The sequence below is a fragment of the Clinocottus analis genome, unplaced genomic scaffold (assembly GCF_023055335.1).
Source record: "Clinocottus analis isolate CAN_PGR_092001 unplaced genomic scaffold, fCliAna1.0.p SCAF_3, whole genome shotgun sequence".
NCBI lineage: Eukaryota > Metazoa > Chordata > Actinopteri > Perciformes > Cottidae > Clinocottus > Clinocottus analis.
Genome location: NW_027176042.1, coordinates 12,876,281 through 12,894,818, shown reverse-complemented (window position 1 = coordinate 12,894,818; position 18,538 = coordinate 12,876,281). Strand labels below are relative to the sequence as shown.

Sequence of the window (18,538 nt, the reverse complement as noted above, 5' to 3'; positions counted from 1 at the left end):
GAAAATAAACAAAAGTGAGAAAATCAAAATGAAAATTAAATAATAAACAATAGTATGATAATTAAAATAAAATATTACATTACATACATTTTCCTGACATTTTCTGGTAGCTAATTTTTTATTTTTATTTTTACCATGTTTTCTGTTTCTGTACAGTACATGATGTACAGTCTTCTTGCAGCAGGAAATACAATAATTCCTGCTTGGGATATATCCTTAAAAAAAATATTGAAACCGATCTGCATGTTCTTTCTGTGAAATTGGTTGAAGACTGAATAAAATACATTTCACTAAATGAACAGTGTCATAGGTTTTAGTTTAACTGTGATTTGTGTTAGTTTGTGGTGCACACAAAAAGGGAAAACGATTATTTCCATAGAGTTGTGTTACATGGTTGTTGCATTGTATTGTATTGAATGGGACTGTCTGTTTTGTCTTCCTGCTACACACTTAAGTGTGTGTCTACTTGTGCATCTATGTGTGTGTTGCTGTGTCTATGTCTGTGTGCTTGTTCTACCAGTCAACTAGTATTTCAGTGTGAGGAAGGTCGCATGCATACTTGCTTATCAAGCTTTTGTTACTGTTTGTGATTATAGTGATTAGCCCTTTGTGTGTTTGTAAAATACTGCATGTTTGTGTGTTAGAGATATTGTGACCATGGTCCAGATGTATGTAGGGCAGAATGACAACAGGATGGGATTTTTCTTTTAAGAAATTTGTTTGTGTGTGTGTGTGTGTGTGTGTGTGTGTGTGTGTGTGTGTGTGTGTGTGTGTGTGTGTGTGTGTGTGTGTGTGTGTCTGGCCAAAAACGTCACTGCAGAGCCTCTCACCTAAAAGAAGTCAAGAAATGAATCACCCCTACTTTGTCAATCTATAAATAGCTCACAGAGGTTTGCTTTCTAGACATGGCTGTGCATAAGGCAGCACTGTAAAAGGTTGTGTGTCTGTCCATCATATGATTTTCCAAATATCATATCAATGTCCTTCATTCAGTCATGGAGGTGTTTTTTAGTTTGGGAGTGGAATGTAGCAACACTACTTATACACAATGTTTAGTCAAACACAGTGCTTACACATTAAATGTTAGTTACCGTGTCAATGTCATCCGTGCTAAGAAGCAGGAGTAAACCATATTATAAAACTGATTATACTGAGTCATAAAGTCATCATACATCTTGACATCTGTAAACACATTTGTCCTGGATTACAAATTCTATGCAAATATATGTGAGGATATGCATTTGTCAACCATCACAGATTTAGCCGTTTCATCTCCTACATGTCTAATACATGGGGTAGCTGTCCTTTTAATATCTCTGATTACATTTGGCCTATGTGGGCAAATCGGTGTGATTAAGTAAATTGATTTGTCAGATCTTCCAGGTGTTTAGACCCATTCTGGCAATTATATTTCCATTAACAGTTTCTCAATTGATTTTCCAGAAAACGTAATGTATTGCAACACATGATAATTATCTGATGTTTCAAAACCTTCAACATATTGCCTGGGTTATAATTCTATTTTTTTGCTGTTGAATGAAAAGCATATTCAGTTTGAAACTACCATGTGTAATTTGTGTGTTATATTAAACCCTCCTAACATATTCCTGTGAACAATACAGAGGACATGACCCCTGTGTCTCCGCTACAGCCACAGTTATTTGTGTTCAGTGGTACAGGGAGGAAAGAGGCTTATTTTTTCCACTCTAGATATTTTGATTTCATGGCAACCAGTTTAATTCATGTTCATTCCTGTTCAGCTGTGAATAAAACTACTTGGCATAGTTGGGGAGATATAAAATAATTCTCAATCACTAACTGCTTTTTCCATCATAAAAGCCTTATTTGTTTGCCCCAGATTTTCTCGCTGTTCACACACTTTCCCCCCGTGTCTTCTCAATCAATATTTTACACTTGCTTAAAGAGGATTTAGATTGAGAGGAGTGTTTGAACCAAGTAATTTTAAATCAATACGTTTCATTCTCCGCCTCTCTGCAGTGAATGGTACCTGAATGGGAACTACCTCGTGATCATTGTATCTATTGCAGTAATATTACCTCTGGCTCTCATGAAACAGTTAGGTAAGTATATCACGTCCTTCTTACAGTAGGACATCAATTTCATTCATGTTTCAGTCTGAGCTTCCTTTTAAATTCTGTGTTGTGTTACGTTTCGCATGAATGGGTTAAAGCCAGTCTTTGGACTTGCTGAACTGCGGCCACTACAGCCACAAACGACAACTTCAGGGCTATGTTAAATGCTGGACTACTGTTCAGTATTGAGGAAAAATGCTCAGCTATTGTAACAGCAGCACAAGTGACATCACAGAGTCTGCCAACTGACTCTGTAATGTCTGTTACACAGCAATATTTAGTTTGCTAACGGTATCTACCAAAAGCTACCAGACATGTTAGACGAGTAATGCTGAAGCAGCAAAGCCTCTGGATGAATCCAACTTTCCATTGTTATGACGAAGAATGTGCTTTTCTCTCTCAAAAGTTACTAAGTCTTGCTTGAACAAATACTACAATTGATTCAAATTAAATATATATATATATATATATATATATATATATATATATATATATATATATATATATATATATATATATATATATATAAATATATATATATATGGGAATGAAGCCATGAATAGTGTTAATACAATGTGGCCTTTGCTGGCCAACATACTTGGTGGTGGTGACTTGCTCAAGGGCACTTCTTCCAAGGGAACGTCTGTCAACCTCAAGGCTTGAACCTTAGTCTCGTGCTTGAATATCAATTTCCTTAACTACCGTTAATCCTTGATCTCCTTGAGGGCACCTTAATAGTTCGAATTGATGCCATGCCTTAAAGTTAGATATTTTAAGAGGAGTGTTGCAATTGTTTGAGATCATAGATTTATTTTTATTTTTTTATGTCAAGCTCCTATGTTGGAGCTGAACTCAGCACATGTTTAAGTCACATTTTCCCTGGGAGTATTTCCCTTCCCCTCCCCTCTTCTTCCTGTGACCATTCCCACTGTTGTCCTCCCGAGTTGTCTCTCGGTACATTGCTTATTCCCCGGCATCTTTAAGTCACACCTGAATTGATTGTGTAGCCATGCCTGATAATTGCCAATACATTGCGAGACTGCAGAGGATTCCCTCACTTTAAAATAATATGAATTTGTTGTTCCTTTAACACACACAAATCCAATGTGTTTTTGAACGTTTGATCAAGAGTCATGTGGGTCTGTCTGCATTTCAGCGCTTTAGATGAGAAAATACATGAAACGAAACAGATGGAAAGAGGAACAGAAAGCAGGGAGAGCCAGTTTGGGAGTGAGACAAAGGGGCATATTGGCTGACCTCTTTTAAGAAGTCTGTCTCCTGCTGAGACATCAAGGACAACCGAGTGGTTAGAATCCAGTAATGAGCTCTGACTCCTAGCACTAATATAACACAAACAACTATTTGCTATGGGAAGAGACAGTGAAGTAATGTTGAACCTCTATATCGTGTTATGAGCCAGGCTGGTGGCACGTGCATCTCGTGCACATTAGTACATTTTAGTACATTTTAGTACATGTTAGTACATGATAGTTCATGTGTGCATGCAAAGGCAAACTTCGACCATATGTGTGGCTAAATGGTGGAATTACAATTTCAAAGTTTTGGGAAAAGACGTCTGTAACAGTACAACTTCCCGGTACATAAACATTAATAAACTCCTATTTAATTAATTGGGTCCTAAAAGTTGTAAAATGAGCTCATAGCCGAACTCAGAGTTATTTTTCGTCCTTCGATCATGTGATTAAGCCCCGGAAACGAGACTGGACCAAAACATTTTGAGGGGGGATCAAAGGAATCGCTAGTACACTTTTAATTTTAATTTTGAATTAATTTTTTTTTAATTAATTTTTTGACAGACACTCCACTGAGCATCTTTTGGAGGAATAAGATGTAAACGCTGTATCAAGTTCTTATTTTAAATCCTGATTAGCACTGTTAGCGATGAGCACCGTTAGCTGTGAGCCGCTGGCTTAGAACCGTTGCGCGGCAATTAAATTGCTCCCAATCTCGTATGTTGAACTTTTAAATCAATTTAGTTCATCAAAAGGCTTGAAGAATATACAGAAAAACATACAGTTTAAAATAAAAAAATATACTTTACTTGTGATTCATAATTAGAAACAAGCAGCATTTGTTCATTTTCAAGCCATAACCCTAAGCGTTTGTGTTTTAGGATACCTGGGATACACCAGTGGTTTCTCCCTGAGCTGCATGGTTTTCTTCCTCATTTCGGTACGTCCTCTATATCTACATGGAAACTAGATCATGTTTTGCTTCTTGTTTCTTGTCTGTTTGGCAAAAACATCAAGGCAGCATATTCACATGCACTGATATTAGTCTATAACACATTTTTTTTTACCTTCCTGCCATCTCTGTAGTATTCCCTACTCTCTCTACTCATTGTCATGGACTAGTGTTTGCATGCTGTGGGTCCAGGCTGTGTTGGTTCTCTTGTCTTTCTTTGACCCAGTTTTGGCTGTGTGAGCTGTTATCCATGCATCACTTTGTCTCTTTCTCTGGCTCTCTCTCAGTACCATATTTTCTTAATACTGACTGTGTCCCACAGACTTTGTTACTGCTCAATGCCTCTCCTCTGCATCACACAGGTCATCTACAAGAAGTTCAATACCCCGTGTCCATTTGTGGACTTTTCATTCAATAGCACTGCTATTGCGCTGAATGTCAGTGCCATGAATCCTGGTGGGGAGCTGGATCCTGCCTGTATTCCCAAAATGGCCAACCTCAACTCACAAGTAGGTTTTTGTGCATGCCACTGTGTGAAACTGCAAATGCGACTCCACTGTTATGTTCACGGCTACCCACTTATGTTATGGTCATCTTTAGCATGTTGCTAGTGACAGATCACAATCCAAGCATGGAGACTGCACTTGGTTTGAAACGCTCAGTTGCACTGGGAGTTTATATCAAACTGTTAATGATAGACATTAGTCTGTGATTAATGCTAGGATCAAAGATCTGGGCTGTCGGTGCCTGTCAGCAGAGCCGTACAAATTGCTTTGACATTCTGTTGCTGACAGTGAGATCCTCAAGTTTGCTCTTTGTGGACCAGAGAGATGGATAATAAATTAAATGGGAAATATATGTTTCAGTACCCTCAGTTTCTACACACAGCACATACCTTCACAACAGGAAAGCACTATTGAAGGCTCCAAATGACAGCTGGATGCTTAATTTGTGCTATTGTAACTTTACATCACTTCATTTTATTGAAACAATGTTACTTTCCGGAGCATTTGCAAATACTAGCCAGTTGTTCATATCAACTCTGAAGATGTATGAGACTTTCCTAACCCAGACTCGAAAGCTCAAGCCCTGCTCAGCAGCTTACAAGTAAGGCTTTCTTAAATAGGCTTGAACGTGTCTACAGCCAGGCCCAAGTTAATCACAGGGAAACAATTAGCTCTCTGTGATATGTCTGAGGCACTAATGGGCTGTAAAGCGCGCGGTTGGTGGTAAAATGTCTGGGATGGCGCTGCTGTATCTATGGTGACCTGTTGGGGTTCATTTTCAGACTGCCTACACAATCCCCATCTTGGCGTTCGCCTTTGTGTGCCACCCCGAGGTCCTGCCTATCTACACAGAGCTGCGCAAGTATGTTCTTATGATGGAAAACTCCTGCTACCTTTTGGACAATAGATCAGTTGCATAGCAAAGAGGAAAGGTCTTATTTGTGCTCGGCTGATCATAACCTAGTCACATGCACTGCTTTCACTTTATTTTGAAATGCGTTGGCACGGCTTGTTGGACGTAGCATGTTGTTAGTTAAACTCTATCATCCTGCCTGTTGCGGTTTCCTACAGCTAAAGAAGCCCCACAACAGATTTTTTTTTCAACTGTGCTACATGCTTTCTATGACAGCCTAATGTTATTGTGTGCATATGAGTTTATGTTTGTGTGTGTGTGACATCACACGGCAATATCTTCTGATTCCAGTCCTACCAAGAAAAAGATGCAGCATGTGGCCAACATCTCCATTGCAGTCATGTACAGCATGTACTTCTTGGCTGCCCTTTTTGGATACCTAACTTTCTATGGTGAGGCCTGGTCCTCCTCCATTGCAGAACATTATGCATATCTATCTATCTATCTATCTATCTATCTATCTATCTATCTATCTATCTATCTATCTATCTATCTATCTATCTATCTATCTATCTATCTATCTATCTAGCCATCTATCTATCTATCTATCTAGCCATCGATCTAGCCATCTATAAATATGTTGATATCTATCTCTCTGCGCTTCTTAATTTCATTTTTCCATTCACATTGTTTTAATTTAAGGTTACAAGGTTATTAGCACAAGTCTGAATCACCATGTTTTTGCAGAACAGTCATCCTGAATCCCATTAAAGCACCATGATGCGTCTTCCCCCTCTAGTGGTCATATTGTAGACCTTGCATTAATCACATATACTTCTAATGTAATACACTACACTGAAAGACATCATCATTTATAAAGGTTTTATTAAATACATCAATTTAGGATGTTAATAAAGTATGATTTTTGCATTATTCTCATCGGTATTGTTTGAATATGTAATGGTAGATAAATGGACCTGCATTTGTTTAGACCAGTTAGTATTATTATTTGACCTGTGTTATAATACAAAATACATTGTTTTTAATTAATATTATCACTATATAAGGAAACGATGAGTATTCTTTCTTCAAACTGTTTTTTATTAATTTTTTCTTTCAGGTGAAGTTGAACCAGAGCTGCTTCACACCTACAGTCGCATCGACCCGTATGACACTTTGATTTTGTGTGTGCGTGTGGCTGTACTCATTGCCGTCACACTCACTGTACCCATCGTTCTCTTTCCCGTAAGTACAACTTTAGGACCTTAAGTTTACACATTGGCTCACTTCCGTAAAGGCATGACGCCGTTATTTCCTTCATGCAGTTACAGTTGAAACCCTAACCCTTTTTTTATTAATACAATATTTGTTATAATCAGGTGCGAAGAGCGATCCAGCAGATGGTATTTCCTAACAAGACCTTCAACTGGCCCCGTCACATCGCCATTGCCGCCGTTCTGCTCACTTTCATCAATCTGCTCGTCATCTTTGCTCCCAACATCCTGGGTATCTTTGGGGTCATTGGTAAGTTGGACCGGCTGTGTGACAGACTCAGTTACTAGAAGATGCACCCTAACAAATCCTGAGTGTAGCTTCCATAATCTCTTTAAATTATATATAATAGTGGATTATGCATGTATGTTAATATTTATTTTATACATGCATATTATTATGCGTGCAATTTCTCCCTCCCTTTTCTTTTAATTTCCATATCGTCACTACAGTGCTGTCAGACTTGCAGCAGCACTTAATGAGAACTTGAAGGGAGTGAGAGTTCACGGAGAATCGGTTTCATGAATAATTTTCTACTTTTTGTCTGCTTCCAAGGTGCAACATCTGCTCCTTGTCTCATCTTCATATTTCCTGCTGTCTTCTACATTCGTATTGTTCCCGAAGAAGATGAGCCAATGCGCTCATTCCCCAAAGTGCTGGTGAGCATCCCATGACAAAAACATAAATCTAACTTAGATTAGTAAGATTTATTTTCAGTCGGGTTCGTTGAGCATCACTACCATGACATTTGTAGACAGTAACAGGTTGCTATACAGCGTGTTTAGATTTGTGATGATATATTTGGTGTATTTAAACAATGAAAATATATAACACATTTTGGTATTCATATGGTGTAATGTAGCATTGTTTTGAATAATGTTCCTACATATTGTGTTTTCATTGACAGTTATTTTGAGTATCAAATGTAAAGAGAAACTTAAAGGAATAGTTTTTGTGTGTTTTGAAGTGGCGGTGTTTGATTTGTTGTGAGTGTATTGTTTACAATAGATGATGGTCATTACTCGCTGAGTTTGAAGAAGCAGACAGGAGCACTCAGCACGGGACTGCTGTCGATGGGGGCAGCATCGAAACGGTCTAAAAAAATCTATATACATTTTTTCTGAAAAAGTCTTCATAAATTTAAATATACTCTATATTTACAATATGTTCTGACAGGAGGTGAAAATGAAAGGTATTAATACTGTTTATGTTAAGGGAGAAAGAGTATTAATAAGTTTCAGAAACGGCTGCGAGCAAGATGAAAATATCCTCAGTATGGTGTACATTTACAGAGATATGGATTTTTTTCTTTGGTAAGCCTTCCTCCTTGGTGGTAAAGTATCTTTTGCCGCTGCCCCATCTCCACCAGTACGTTGCTTTACTCTTGTATTGGTACGCTTGTCTGTTTTTCCAAGCTGACCACCATCCACTGGTAATACACTGACTACGGATAAGTACCTCAAACAATCCCACTTCAAAGCATCCCAACAATCCCTTTAACTGCAGACTGAAAGTCAGTGTTTGCTGCCCTCTCTGGACTAAACATTGAAGTATGTTTCATTGCTGACCACATCAGCAGCAAGCTGCTACCAAACTGAAAAACACTGTTAAGTTACTCTCTAAGGGTCGGCCAATGTGAAGCTTATTCATTTTTTTAAATTCTCATCTGTGATTTTTACCTCTATGAGTAAAGTATACTCTGACAAAAATGTAATTAAAGTCATTTACATATTCAAAAATCTTTATGGTAGTTACTTGTCATGACGCTGTCTGAACATGATGCATCAATCTCTCTACTCCCTGTTCTTTTGCCACTCTCCTTAACTAAATCCCTCCTCCTCTCTTCTAGGCTGCCTGTTTTGCTGGGATAGGCTTCCTATTTATGATAATGAGCGTCAGCTTTATCATCATTGATTGGACATCAGGCAGCAGCCAAGCCAGCAGTGGTCACTAAGCAACACCTGCCATTTTTACAGGTTTTATATTGTTGATTTAGATCTGTGTTGTGATGTTAAAGTTTTTACTTTAAATGATGTTCAATGTTGAAGATGCCCTACCTTTTCCGTGGGAGGATATTGGCCACAGAGAAGGAGTCAGGACGGCGCTCAATTTCTCTGTAAAAGCTCTTACTGTAATGACGTTACTCTGTTCTGTACATCCTGCCAAACAGGGACTGCATATCCAGGCCGGAAGTTGATAGTTGAATTTACAAAATAGGCCAGATGCATTCAGAGTAATGTTGACATCAAGGGCTGTGCTTTGTGAGACGTCAAAACTAGATAAGTAACAAAATACTAAGCAGCTGTCATTTTACGCTTGTCCCTGTTGGTTGTGATCAACTGCCATCCTCCGTCTTTTCCCGAAGATGATCTGCAATCTGCTACTCAGATTAAAATAGTCCATTTTAACTGTTGAAAAAAATCAACAAAATGATAGACAATTATTAATTTATGATTTCTACATATATTATTATTATTAAGTTATTTGAATTACATTTGCTTTGTCACTTTGTGCAGCTGCAGACGAATGTGATATTACTGTGCTACTGCACAGGAAGAAAGATTAAAGTTAAAGGAATAGGTCAACATTTTCGGCATATACGCTTGATATGTATCACTCTCAATGCGGTGTACAGTTAAGTTGAAATGACAGTCAAGAGCTGGTTAGCTTAGCTTAGCAAAAAGACCGGAAATGTTGAACTGTTTCTTTAAAGTGTGCACCTTTTCGCTCTTACTCCACTAACTTGGTTATTTTAAGGTTTGGAGTTGTCAATGTTCTCGCCTCTGACGTAGCGGGTTGCTAAACCACACAGACAGTATGTGGTAAAACATTTATTCAAACATTCCGACACAATATGATCAAGATGTATATTTTTATTATGAATTACTACTTGATAAAAAAAAACCTCATAAGATGCAGAATGGACTGGTTATTCAGGTTAGAAAGATTTGTAATGGCTCTTGGTTTCCAGATCACCACAGAAAACAATGCCTTGTGTTCGTAGTTTGTTTCCAGTATTACTGTGTAAATGAAAGAAAGAAATGGTACCGAAGACCTCATCAGTTGGATTGTACAGATCAAAGTGATAAATTAAGTGATAAATTAAACAAAAAGTCACTGCTCAGTGTTTGCAATGGTTGAGGAAAGATTTCTTTCCTGGAAGACGTGTTGTTTCTGAACATTTCCTGGAAGTAATCAGAGATAACCAAAAAAAACAACAACAAAAGAAAACAGCCGGGTCACTCCACAAAGTAGTGAGTAACAGTTTGGTGTCTGTAAATATGTCTGTGTCCAGCACAAGCTTGATCCCTAACAGAAATGACAGACATGGGATGACTGTCTCTTTAACAATATTGAAAAGTTTGTGGTTAGCAATAGCACGATCCGTTGATAAGCACAACTTCTCGTTGCCATTAATACGTTTAAACACATGCAAAATTCCCATATTCGATAGATGTGATTTAAAGGCATGTCCCTTTTGTTCAACAAAATCTTTGGTGATGTAATCAATCTAATGTAGAATATGAGCAATTTAGCAATGCATTGATGGTATAATATGGATGTCTTCTCAAACATTACTGTGAGCCCCTGCTTCGTTTGTTTCCTCTGGTCCGTTATGTAGCTAAAACAACTAATCAGTTGGATGTACTGGTGTCCGTGTTGTTTAAAAAAGAGGCTCCACTGTATTTGAACTATCGTAACTATAAGCATAGTGTTGATAAACCTGGACCTATACTCTGATCAAGTATAATTCTAGTATCCGTCTCCTACCATTGATAGATTAACTGTTGTTTTAGAACTTCATGTTTAATGTTTATTTGGTTGAATCTGATCCAGTGATGAAATACAAATCATGTTAATCATTGATTTTATGTCGGTTTATTTTCATATATTTGTCTTTTATGGTCAGTGGCATATCGTCAGTGGTAACGTTTGGGTTGTTTCTGACTTCCTTGCTGCTTGTTGGCAGACAGTAACTTTTTAACTCGTTGTTAGTGAGCTGGTGTACTGGCATATATTTCAATATATTTTTGTATGATCAACTCTGTTACAACAGATCACAGTGAGTGCTGTGAGGATCAGTCAGTACTGTTCAGTCAATTGGTTAAACAACAAACCTCTTCTAATCTCTTTTTTCCATTGTATCTAGATATTTGGTTGTCTTAATGTAAGTGTATGCAGAGGGAAACATGTGAATCAGCCAATGGGGCATAACATAGTGTTTGGTGTTGTTTAACCAATACAAGGGTTATATTTATCCCCAACTTCCTGTTCCCGGTTTGACATTAGTGAGTTTTTCCATGGTGCAGACGTAAAAAGACTTAAAAACCTCTCGACACACAACAAAATAGAAATAAACATGAGGCAACAAAGTGAGGGGACACTGTGTTAGTGGCTGATACAAGATGATCTCTAATGACCTCTATCTATACGGTCTCTACGATCTCAGTGTTGTTAGTCTCCCTCTGTGTGTGATTTATTGAAATGTGTATGATTGAATAGTAACATTACATTTTGACATTGGCCAGCATTTATAAATATTGTATATAAATGTATACCCTTTATATTCTATATGCATATATTCTAGTTTGTACAATGTAGATAGCTATTAAAGTTTTAGTCAAATTTAAAATATATATGTAATCATTTTCAAAGTGCTTTTAAACTTCTTTGTCCTTCATTTTATGTTGATTTTCTTGTATCTCTTTATATTTTAATATGATGCTGGCAGTTATTGTACTGTAAACCATGTTGCAATAAAGATAATGAGGTAACAAAACTTTGATTCCTCATCATCTGTCAGATATGGTCATCTGGAGACAGGAGATCGAATATGAACTTTCAAAACTATTCTTTGAATTTTATATGAAGAAAATATTTTTTCAGCGCAGAAAGGACAATTTGATTTACTTAAAAAAAAAAAGACTTCTTCATGAAATACTTAAATATTAGTAACACTTTGTAGGAAAAAAAGGTGTCAGAAAAGTGAGTCGTTGATGTGTCTTGTCTCTTGAGGGTCAGGAGCCGGTCCACTAGGTAACACTACAGTGCTGTACAGTTGCATTAGCTGTTAGCTCAGTTATGAACATCATGCAATGTACCAATGGGGGGAAATTCACAGATTCACAGATTCACAGATTCACAGATAGATAGATAGATAGATAGATAGATAGATAGATAGATAGATAGATAGATAGATAGATAGATAGATAGATAGATAGATAGATAGATACTTTATTTATCCCAGGGGGGCATTTGTTTGTAGCAGCAGCAAGCAAAGTTACAGTATGGAAAATACTCAATCACAATCAGAACCATTTATTTGCCAAGTATGTTACACATACAAAGAATTTGTCTTTATGGTGCATACATTAGACAACCAACAACAACCAACAATAAACACAGTGCAATAGAAACATATTCAATTTACAATAGAATATAAAATATAAAACAAAGTCACAGACAAACAAATGTACTGAAGTTTACGTTATTCATTCTGGTCACATGACATCTATTGCTTTTGTCCATCCGGGGAAAGGAATCCTCCTCTGTGGCTCTCCCTTAGATTTCTTCCCCGATTTCCCTGTGAAAGGGTTTTTACTATCTTTGTTTGGGGGAGTTATTCCTGATCCAATGTGAGGTCCTGAATTGTAAAGCCCTCCGAGGCAAATTTTGTATTAGTGATTTTGGGCTATATAAAATAAACAGAATTGAATTGAATATGTGTATGTTAAAGTGTAATTTTAAAGTGATATATGTATTTCAATATCAGGTATAAAGCATGAAAGGCTGTGCAGGGGAGTGACCGGTAGGAAATTGTCCTTAGGGTGACAGAGTCCCCAATAATGGTGCTATCTTCAACCCAGAAATGAAAGCTATTACAAAAATAAAACATACTCATTTATAATCTCTCTGCTTTTTAACGGCGGAGTCACACAAATGCCTGATGTATCCACTTGAGGCAGTATAATTCACATGAAACTGCGAGGCAACAAAACAGCGCGCCGCAGTTGACTACATTTCCCATGAAGCACCTGGAGTGGGCGTGTCTTACTGCTGGTGTGGGCTGGCCCTGCTGCTGGAGAGCTGGGAGGTGACGGCGCTGTCTCGCTGTTTCTGTCGGGCGAAGGGGAACTTCACGGCGGCTCCGGGTGTGGCTTCAAACGTGATAAATCGCAACGCGGGGAAAGAATGCGTAACAGCAATAGGGATTAAACTAAAATTACAAGAGAAGATATATAAAGCAACAAAGATAAATATCGTCTGTAAAGCGGGTGGTGTGTGTGTGGCCGCTTCACTGTCAGCAGGAATCCGTGTGCTCGCTTTTCAACAGCTGGAATACTTTTTGTTGCTGAACTTCGTGGCTCGTTTTTCGTGTGTTTTAATCTGCTCCGATGGTCTGCTGGAGGAACTAGCGAATGCGCTAAAAGTCCCTAAAAAGTTGCTACAATAATTGCTTTTTGGGCGCAGGACAACTTCCCCATTCTCGCCAGAGACCACCACCAATGCTGGACAACTGACTGAATAACAAACGAGTGTTTGGGGGATTTTTATCTGTGAGAAATCCAAATTCACATCGCAGGAGGAAACATATGACTGTCGGGTGAACGGACTCCGTCACGTTTTGTCTCCACTTATCAAAAAGGGAAGTCGCCTCACTCAACTTCAAACCTTATTTTTTTTAAAGGTTATTTTCCCGGTCCCAGCCGTGAAATATATAGATATTTTTTTCCCTGGTGATATTTTCCCACTAAACAGCAGTCCTGAAGCGTGCTCTAGGAACCATGGGTTGCACTGTTAGTCAGGAAGATAAAGCCGCGGCCGAGAGGTCTAAAATGATTGATAAAAACCTGCGAGAAGATGGAGAGAAGGCGGCGAGGGAAGTGAAACTGCTGCTGCTGGGTGAGTAGTCTGGCACGGCACGAAGAAAGCCTGGCTAAAGTACCACATTCATGCTTACAGACGAATTGTGCAACAGCATGAAACACTTGACACTTTGTACAAATATGACACAGCAGCATGCCAGGCAAAAAGCCAGAGAGTAAGTTACATTGTTAAGACGTTATATTTATTATAACATTTATTTGGCCCTTTAAAATGTGGCTTTCATTCACATACTGCCTCTCTTGAAGTGTTCTTCCAGTTCCACCAGAACTCTGAGTTGTTTGGGCTGAGTGGTCGGTCACATCCTTAAGACACAAACGTGGCAGGAAAATGCCATTTATATGCAGTCATGTGAACTTCACCTTCCACTGCTCCAAGTTTAGATGTTAAAAGTAACATGTCTTGGTGCCCTTTGCCCTCATTCTCGGCTCTGCTTTGAGAGAAACCCATGTGCCTTATTGAGTATGTTTGGTCAGGTTTGACAATCCAGCAAATGATGGCGTTAATTGCTAAACCCTGGATATTGAGTGAGGGATCCGAGCAGAAGGGTTTGATTTCTTTCGACAGTGCGGTCAAAAATAGGCAGTCTTACATTTGCAGAGGTTTCCTCCCAGCAGGACTGGACTGAAGGGTCAGACATGACAGGGTCTGCTTGATAATGAGTGGGCTGCTGTTTGGACAGAGAGTGAACAGCCCTGATGGTTCCCAGCACTGGCTCCAGCTCACATGCACATAAACACAAAACAACTGATTTTAAAGTATAATGCTTGGTAGCAAAGAAAGACGAACACTTTCCAAGGATTTTGAATGCCTCCCTGGTTCCTTGAGCTTTCTGAATGCCACACCAGCCCACTGGACATATTGCTATGCCTACAAAGTCCTTTAATATTGAAGCCATACTGACATCTTGTTTTACTTCCTACATGCTTATCCGTTTTCGATGGGCCGATACCGCTTTCTACTGCCACTAAGATATACAACCTTACTTGATATGCAGCTGATACATGCAGAATGAACGAGAGTAGCAACTCTTATTGGCTGCTGCTCATTAACAAATATGTTTTATTTATTGAAAGGAATTATTCAAATCCTGTATATGATCTCACACCCATTGATTTACATTGTGGTTACTGTAATTACTGCTCCAAGGGAATCAAACCAATTTTGAATGATTCATTTTGTTTGAGTAGACTGTGATTTTATTGAAAACCCCTCGCTGAACATATGCTCAGGTCCAATCTAATATTGCTCCTCTGAGCAAAGGAATATACTTGAAATATAATTATTATTTTAACCCCATTTTTAAATTATCTTTCCTATAGCTTGTACATATCTGAAGTAGTTTTTTTTAGGTAACACATGCATTGTGTAACAGAATTGATTTGTCATTCTCTTTCCTGACAGAAAACAGGAAATTCTGCTTAAAGTGATAGGGAACACATACTGTGTTTTTCTCTCCTGGGTCTTTGAAGAGACTGCTGGCTGTTAAGTTGTGCCCCTGGTTAGAAGGCTAATTACATACTCTGCTCTGTACAGCAGGTCTCATATCAGTAATTACCATCCGGCACAGTGTGTGAGGGTGGAGAGGAATTATAGGAGAGGTCTGAATCCGAATCAAGGGTTTGTGAATTTGTGCGTATTCACCCTTGTGCATTAAAAAAAAAACAGAAAGTGTCACGGCAAGCAAAGGCTGCATCAGGATATAAAACTGCAATTTCTTGTAAAAGATTTCTGGTCCTCCACAAGACCAGAAAACTGAATATTGAAATTTAAATCCTAGCTGTGTCATGAATAAATGCAGTTTAATTCCTTCAAGACTGAACTAGATTCAGTGTTTTTCATTCTCTATTAGAGTGAAGTCAAGGAGTGTTTCAGGGTATTATTGTTTCTTGGAAGATTCAAACCATTGAATGATAAATTGTAGTTTTAGATGAAATCCTGACCTTTCGAGCAGTATGTGTGACAGAGGTGTGACATCCTTCCAGAGGTGCTACATCACGCCTCCAGGTATGCTTCTCAGCTCTCCCATCTGCTGCCATGGTATCTGTTGAAACAGCTGAGAACATCTCCCTGCTTCCTATGTGGCCACACCAATGAACTGTCTGGTCTCTGTCCAATGAAGCCTAACTTGTATATTGTACGCCCATGTCCCTCCTAAAGCAAACTCAAGAGACTCTTGAGACGAGGTGTGGAGGTTGAAGGACGCCTGTTTCTACCAAAATGATGGATCTCTATTTGAATCAACTCGGAATCACTGCCTTCCTTCAACAAGCAGAGGAAGTCGAGCCAAAAACAGCTCAATTAAAAATGTTCACACTTAATAATGCAATATTTCCATCATTTTTAACTACTTTTCTCAAATCCCTAAAAGTAGACGGTATTATATTGTTGTGTCTTGTTAGATGTCCCTAGAGCAAGCCATTAGTTAATGTAGCAGAGGACTTCATACCGTTGAGGCTTACGCTTTCATTAACAGGAAGCACTCATTCACAGGCTCTCCTGCTGATTCTGCTCTTTGATTGACATTTAATCTCGTCCACGTCCACAATAACACACTCTCTTCTCAGTTTAGTAGATCTTCTCTCTTCTTTGGCTTACCAACCATTTTTTTTCTTCAGCTTAGCATAAATAAGAAGCTCCTATTGGCAACATGCTCCGCTTAAACTGTAAGAACTGCAGCCTAGTAGTAGGATGTATGTCTGCATGCTTTAGCACACACACACACACACACACACACACACACACACACACACACACACACACACACACACACACACACACACACACACACACACACACTTTTGTGCAAATCATGCATCAGCACATGGGCTCAAAGGCCTGATAGGTCATGCTGGCATACTAAATTGCTTTTGGGCCCAGTAGACAGCCACATCTACCTCTAAAATAAACATAAAGACATTTGACTAAAAACATCTAGGTGTCAAAGTGTGCAGATTGAAGATGCATGCTTGACGTGGTAGAGGTGATAAATTAAGGAAAATAAAGACAGTTTTATCAGGCTGTGGTAAAAAATATGCTGATCATGTTCTTAGAAGAGAGATAACTTGCTCTATTTCAAGTCTTAGAAACAACCAGCGTTGCAGCACTGTTATTTATTTCCATTTGGGACAGTGGAGGTGTTGTTCTGACATGATATACAAGGCACTCTCTGCAGTACACGTTATAGACCCAGTTCATGACTTGGTCGTTGCTTCTGTGTTAAATTGGCTTGGATTCCATGACATCGCCCCTCATGCTCACTGCAATACGGCTGCCACATGTAACAATGTAAGGCTGACTTACTGTTTAGCCTGCAGCTGGTATTATTCGTGATCAAAGCATCAAATGGTTAGCCTAAAATGAAGGCGGCAGCCACATTTCATTCCTCATGCCACGGAATGAGAAATGTGCAGTTAATGTTTTCCGGCTAAGAATATATTATCGGTGTGTGGAGAGGGGATGTTGAGAGAAGCTTGTGTAACTCTGACACAGTTACCTTGACTGTATTTACCTTGACTGTATTTACCTAAAGACACTGGTCTTTATTATGAACCAACATTGAATTGTTTTAACCATTGAAGAAAGAAAGAGCACATGATATGAAACCAGTCGTTTTCACTTCCTCTGTTTTACTCGGGTCTCTGCAGTGTGCGTGACGGAGGTTTTCTCATTATCTGCATACATTGCCAAAGCCTCCGTAAAGAAGAAGGGAAATGGACTCCCAATGATCGCTGAAGCTTTCTTTTGGGTGATGTGACCGTAAACGAAAAATCTGGTTCGATAAACTTAAATAGTGGATACTATAAAAACTGTTAAACACCTGCTGTGAAAATCATACATACATATCCCAAATAGATCAGTGGCATTGTGGCATAATGGTACCATGATACAGTAACACACATGTACGAGCATAATACATTTCTATCTCTTATGGCAATATTTAACACATACACTTATACCTTTCCAAATAATATGTTGCATGAGTCCTATCAAAATAATGCACCTCTTTAGAATAAATAGGACATATAGGAAATATGTTAACATGATCAAATGGATTTATCTATTACAGACAGTAGCAAGATTGCAGTGCAGCACTAATCATTTTTCTGAAAATTTTGTATAGATTTTCAACATATTTTATCCCAGAGTATGACGACTCTAACTACGTTATGTATGCCCCTCCATTCGTATCCCAAATATATTTTCCTGGAAGTTTTATCTTGTCATGCAGACATTGTCTCATCACCTGAGCCCAGGTTTGACCATAGTACCCATCAGTGGAACATCAAGATACCTCTTCAGCACTGTTTTTTAAAGGCTCAGATGGTAATGTAATTCACAACACAACGTCATCCAGATTGTAAGAACAGTGTGTCCCATTGACAATTTATCTTATGAATTTATGTATTGTGCATTATTGTATTTTATTGTTCATGTTGCAAAAAAAGGCCAAAGGTGACATTTTAGCTCATCTAATTTTATTAGGCTGTAAGCACTGTTGCACATCTTCAAAGGCAGTTTCCTCCTGTGGCTTCCAGTAGAACAAACAGTTACCTTCATCTCTCTGAAACTCTTTGTTAGGTAACTTTCTCAAAGCTTAGTGCTGCAGACTCAGTATTGATCAGAGCGAGAAGGCCTCTATCGACTAGCCCAGTTACTGCTCCCATTTGTGAAAGCTATCAATCTGAGCAGAGTTGAGCTGGGAAACCTACGCTGTAGCTACT

At 38.6% G+C, this 18,538-nt stretch overlaps 2 protein-coding genes across 3 annotated transcripts in view; both read left to right on the top strand.

Moving 5' to 3' along the window:
- Positions 1-11,678, top strand: part of LOC137796039 (sodium-coupled neutral amino acid transporter 3-like) — a 36,518-nt gene extending 24,840 nt beyond the window's left edge. For both annotated transcript variants that reach the window (XM_068593674.1, XM_068593675.1), the window contains 9 exons: positions 1,999-2,081; positions 4,228-4,286; positions 4,661-4,807; positions 5,587-5,666; positions 6,009-6,109; positions 6,778-6,902; positions 7,037-7,181; positions 7,485-7,588; positions 8,779-11,678. In XM_068593674.1, the coding sequence (XP_068449775.1) occupies positions 1,999-2,081; positions 4,228-4,286; positions 4,661-4,807; positions 5,587-5,666; positions 6,009-6,109; positions 6,778-6,902; positions 7,037-7,181; positions 7,485-7,588; positions 8,779-8,883 (949 nt within the window). In that variant the 3' untranslated portion in view covers positions 8,884-11,678. The remainder of the gene's footprint in view (positions 1-1,998; positions 2,082-4,227; positions 4,287-4,660; positions 4,808-5,586; positions 5,667-6,008; positions 6,110-6,777; positions 6,903-7,036; positions 7,182-7,484; positions 7,589-8,778) is intronic.
- Positions 11,679-13,029: 1,351 nt separating this feature from the next.
- LOC137795999 (guanine nucleotide-binding protein G(i) subunit alpha-2-like) overlaps positions 13,030-18,538 on the top strand; it is a 49,932-nt gene continuing 44,423 nt past the window's right edge. The window contains exon 1 of the mRNA XM_068593630.1: positions 13,030-13,832. Coding sequence (XP_068449731.1) covers positions 13,715-13,832 — 118 coding nt within the window. The 5' untranslated portion in view covers positions 13,030-13,714. The remainder of the gene's footprint in view (positions 13,833-18,538) is intronic.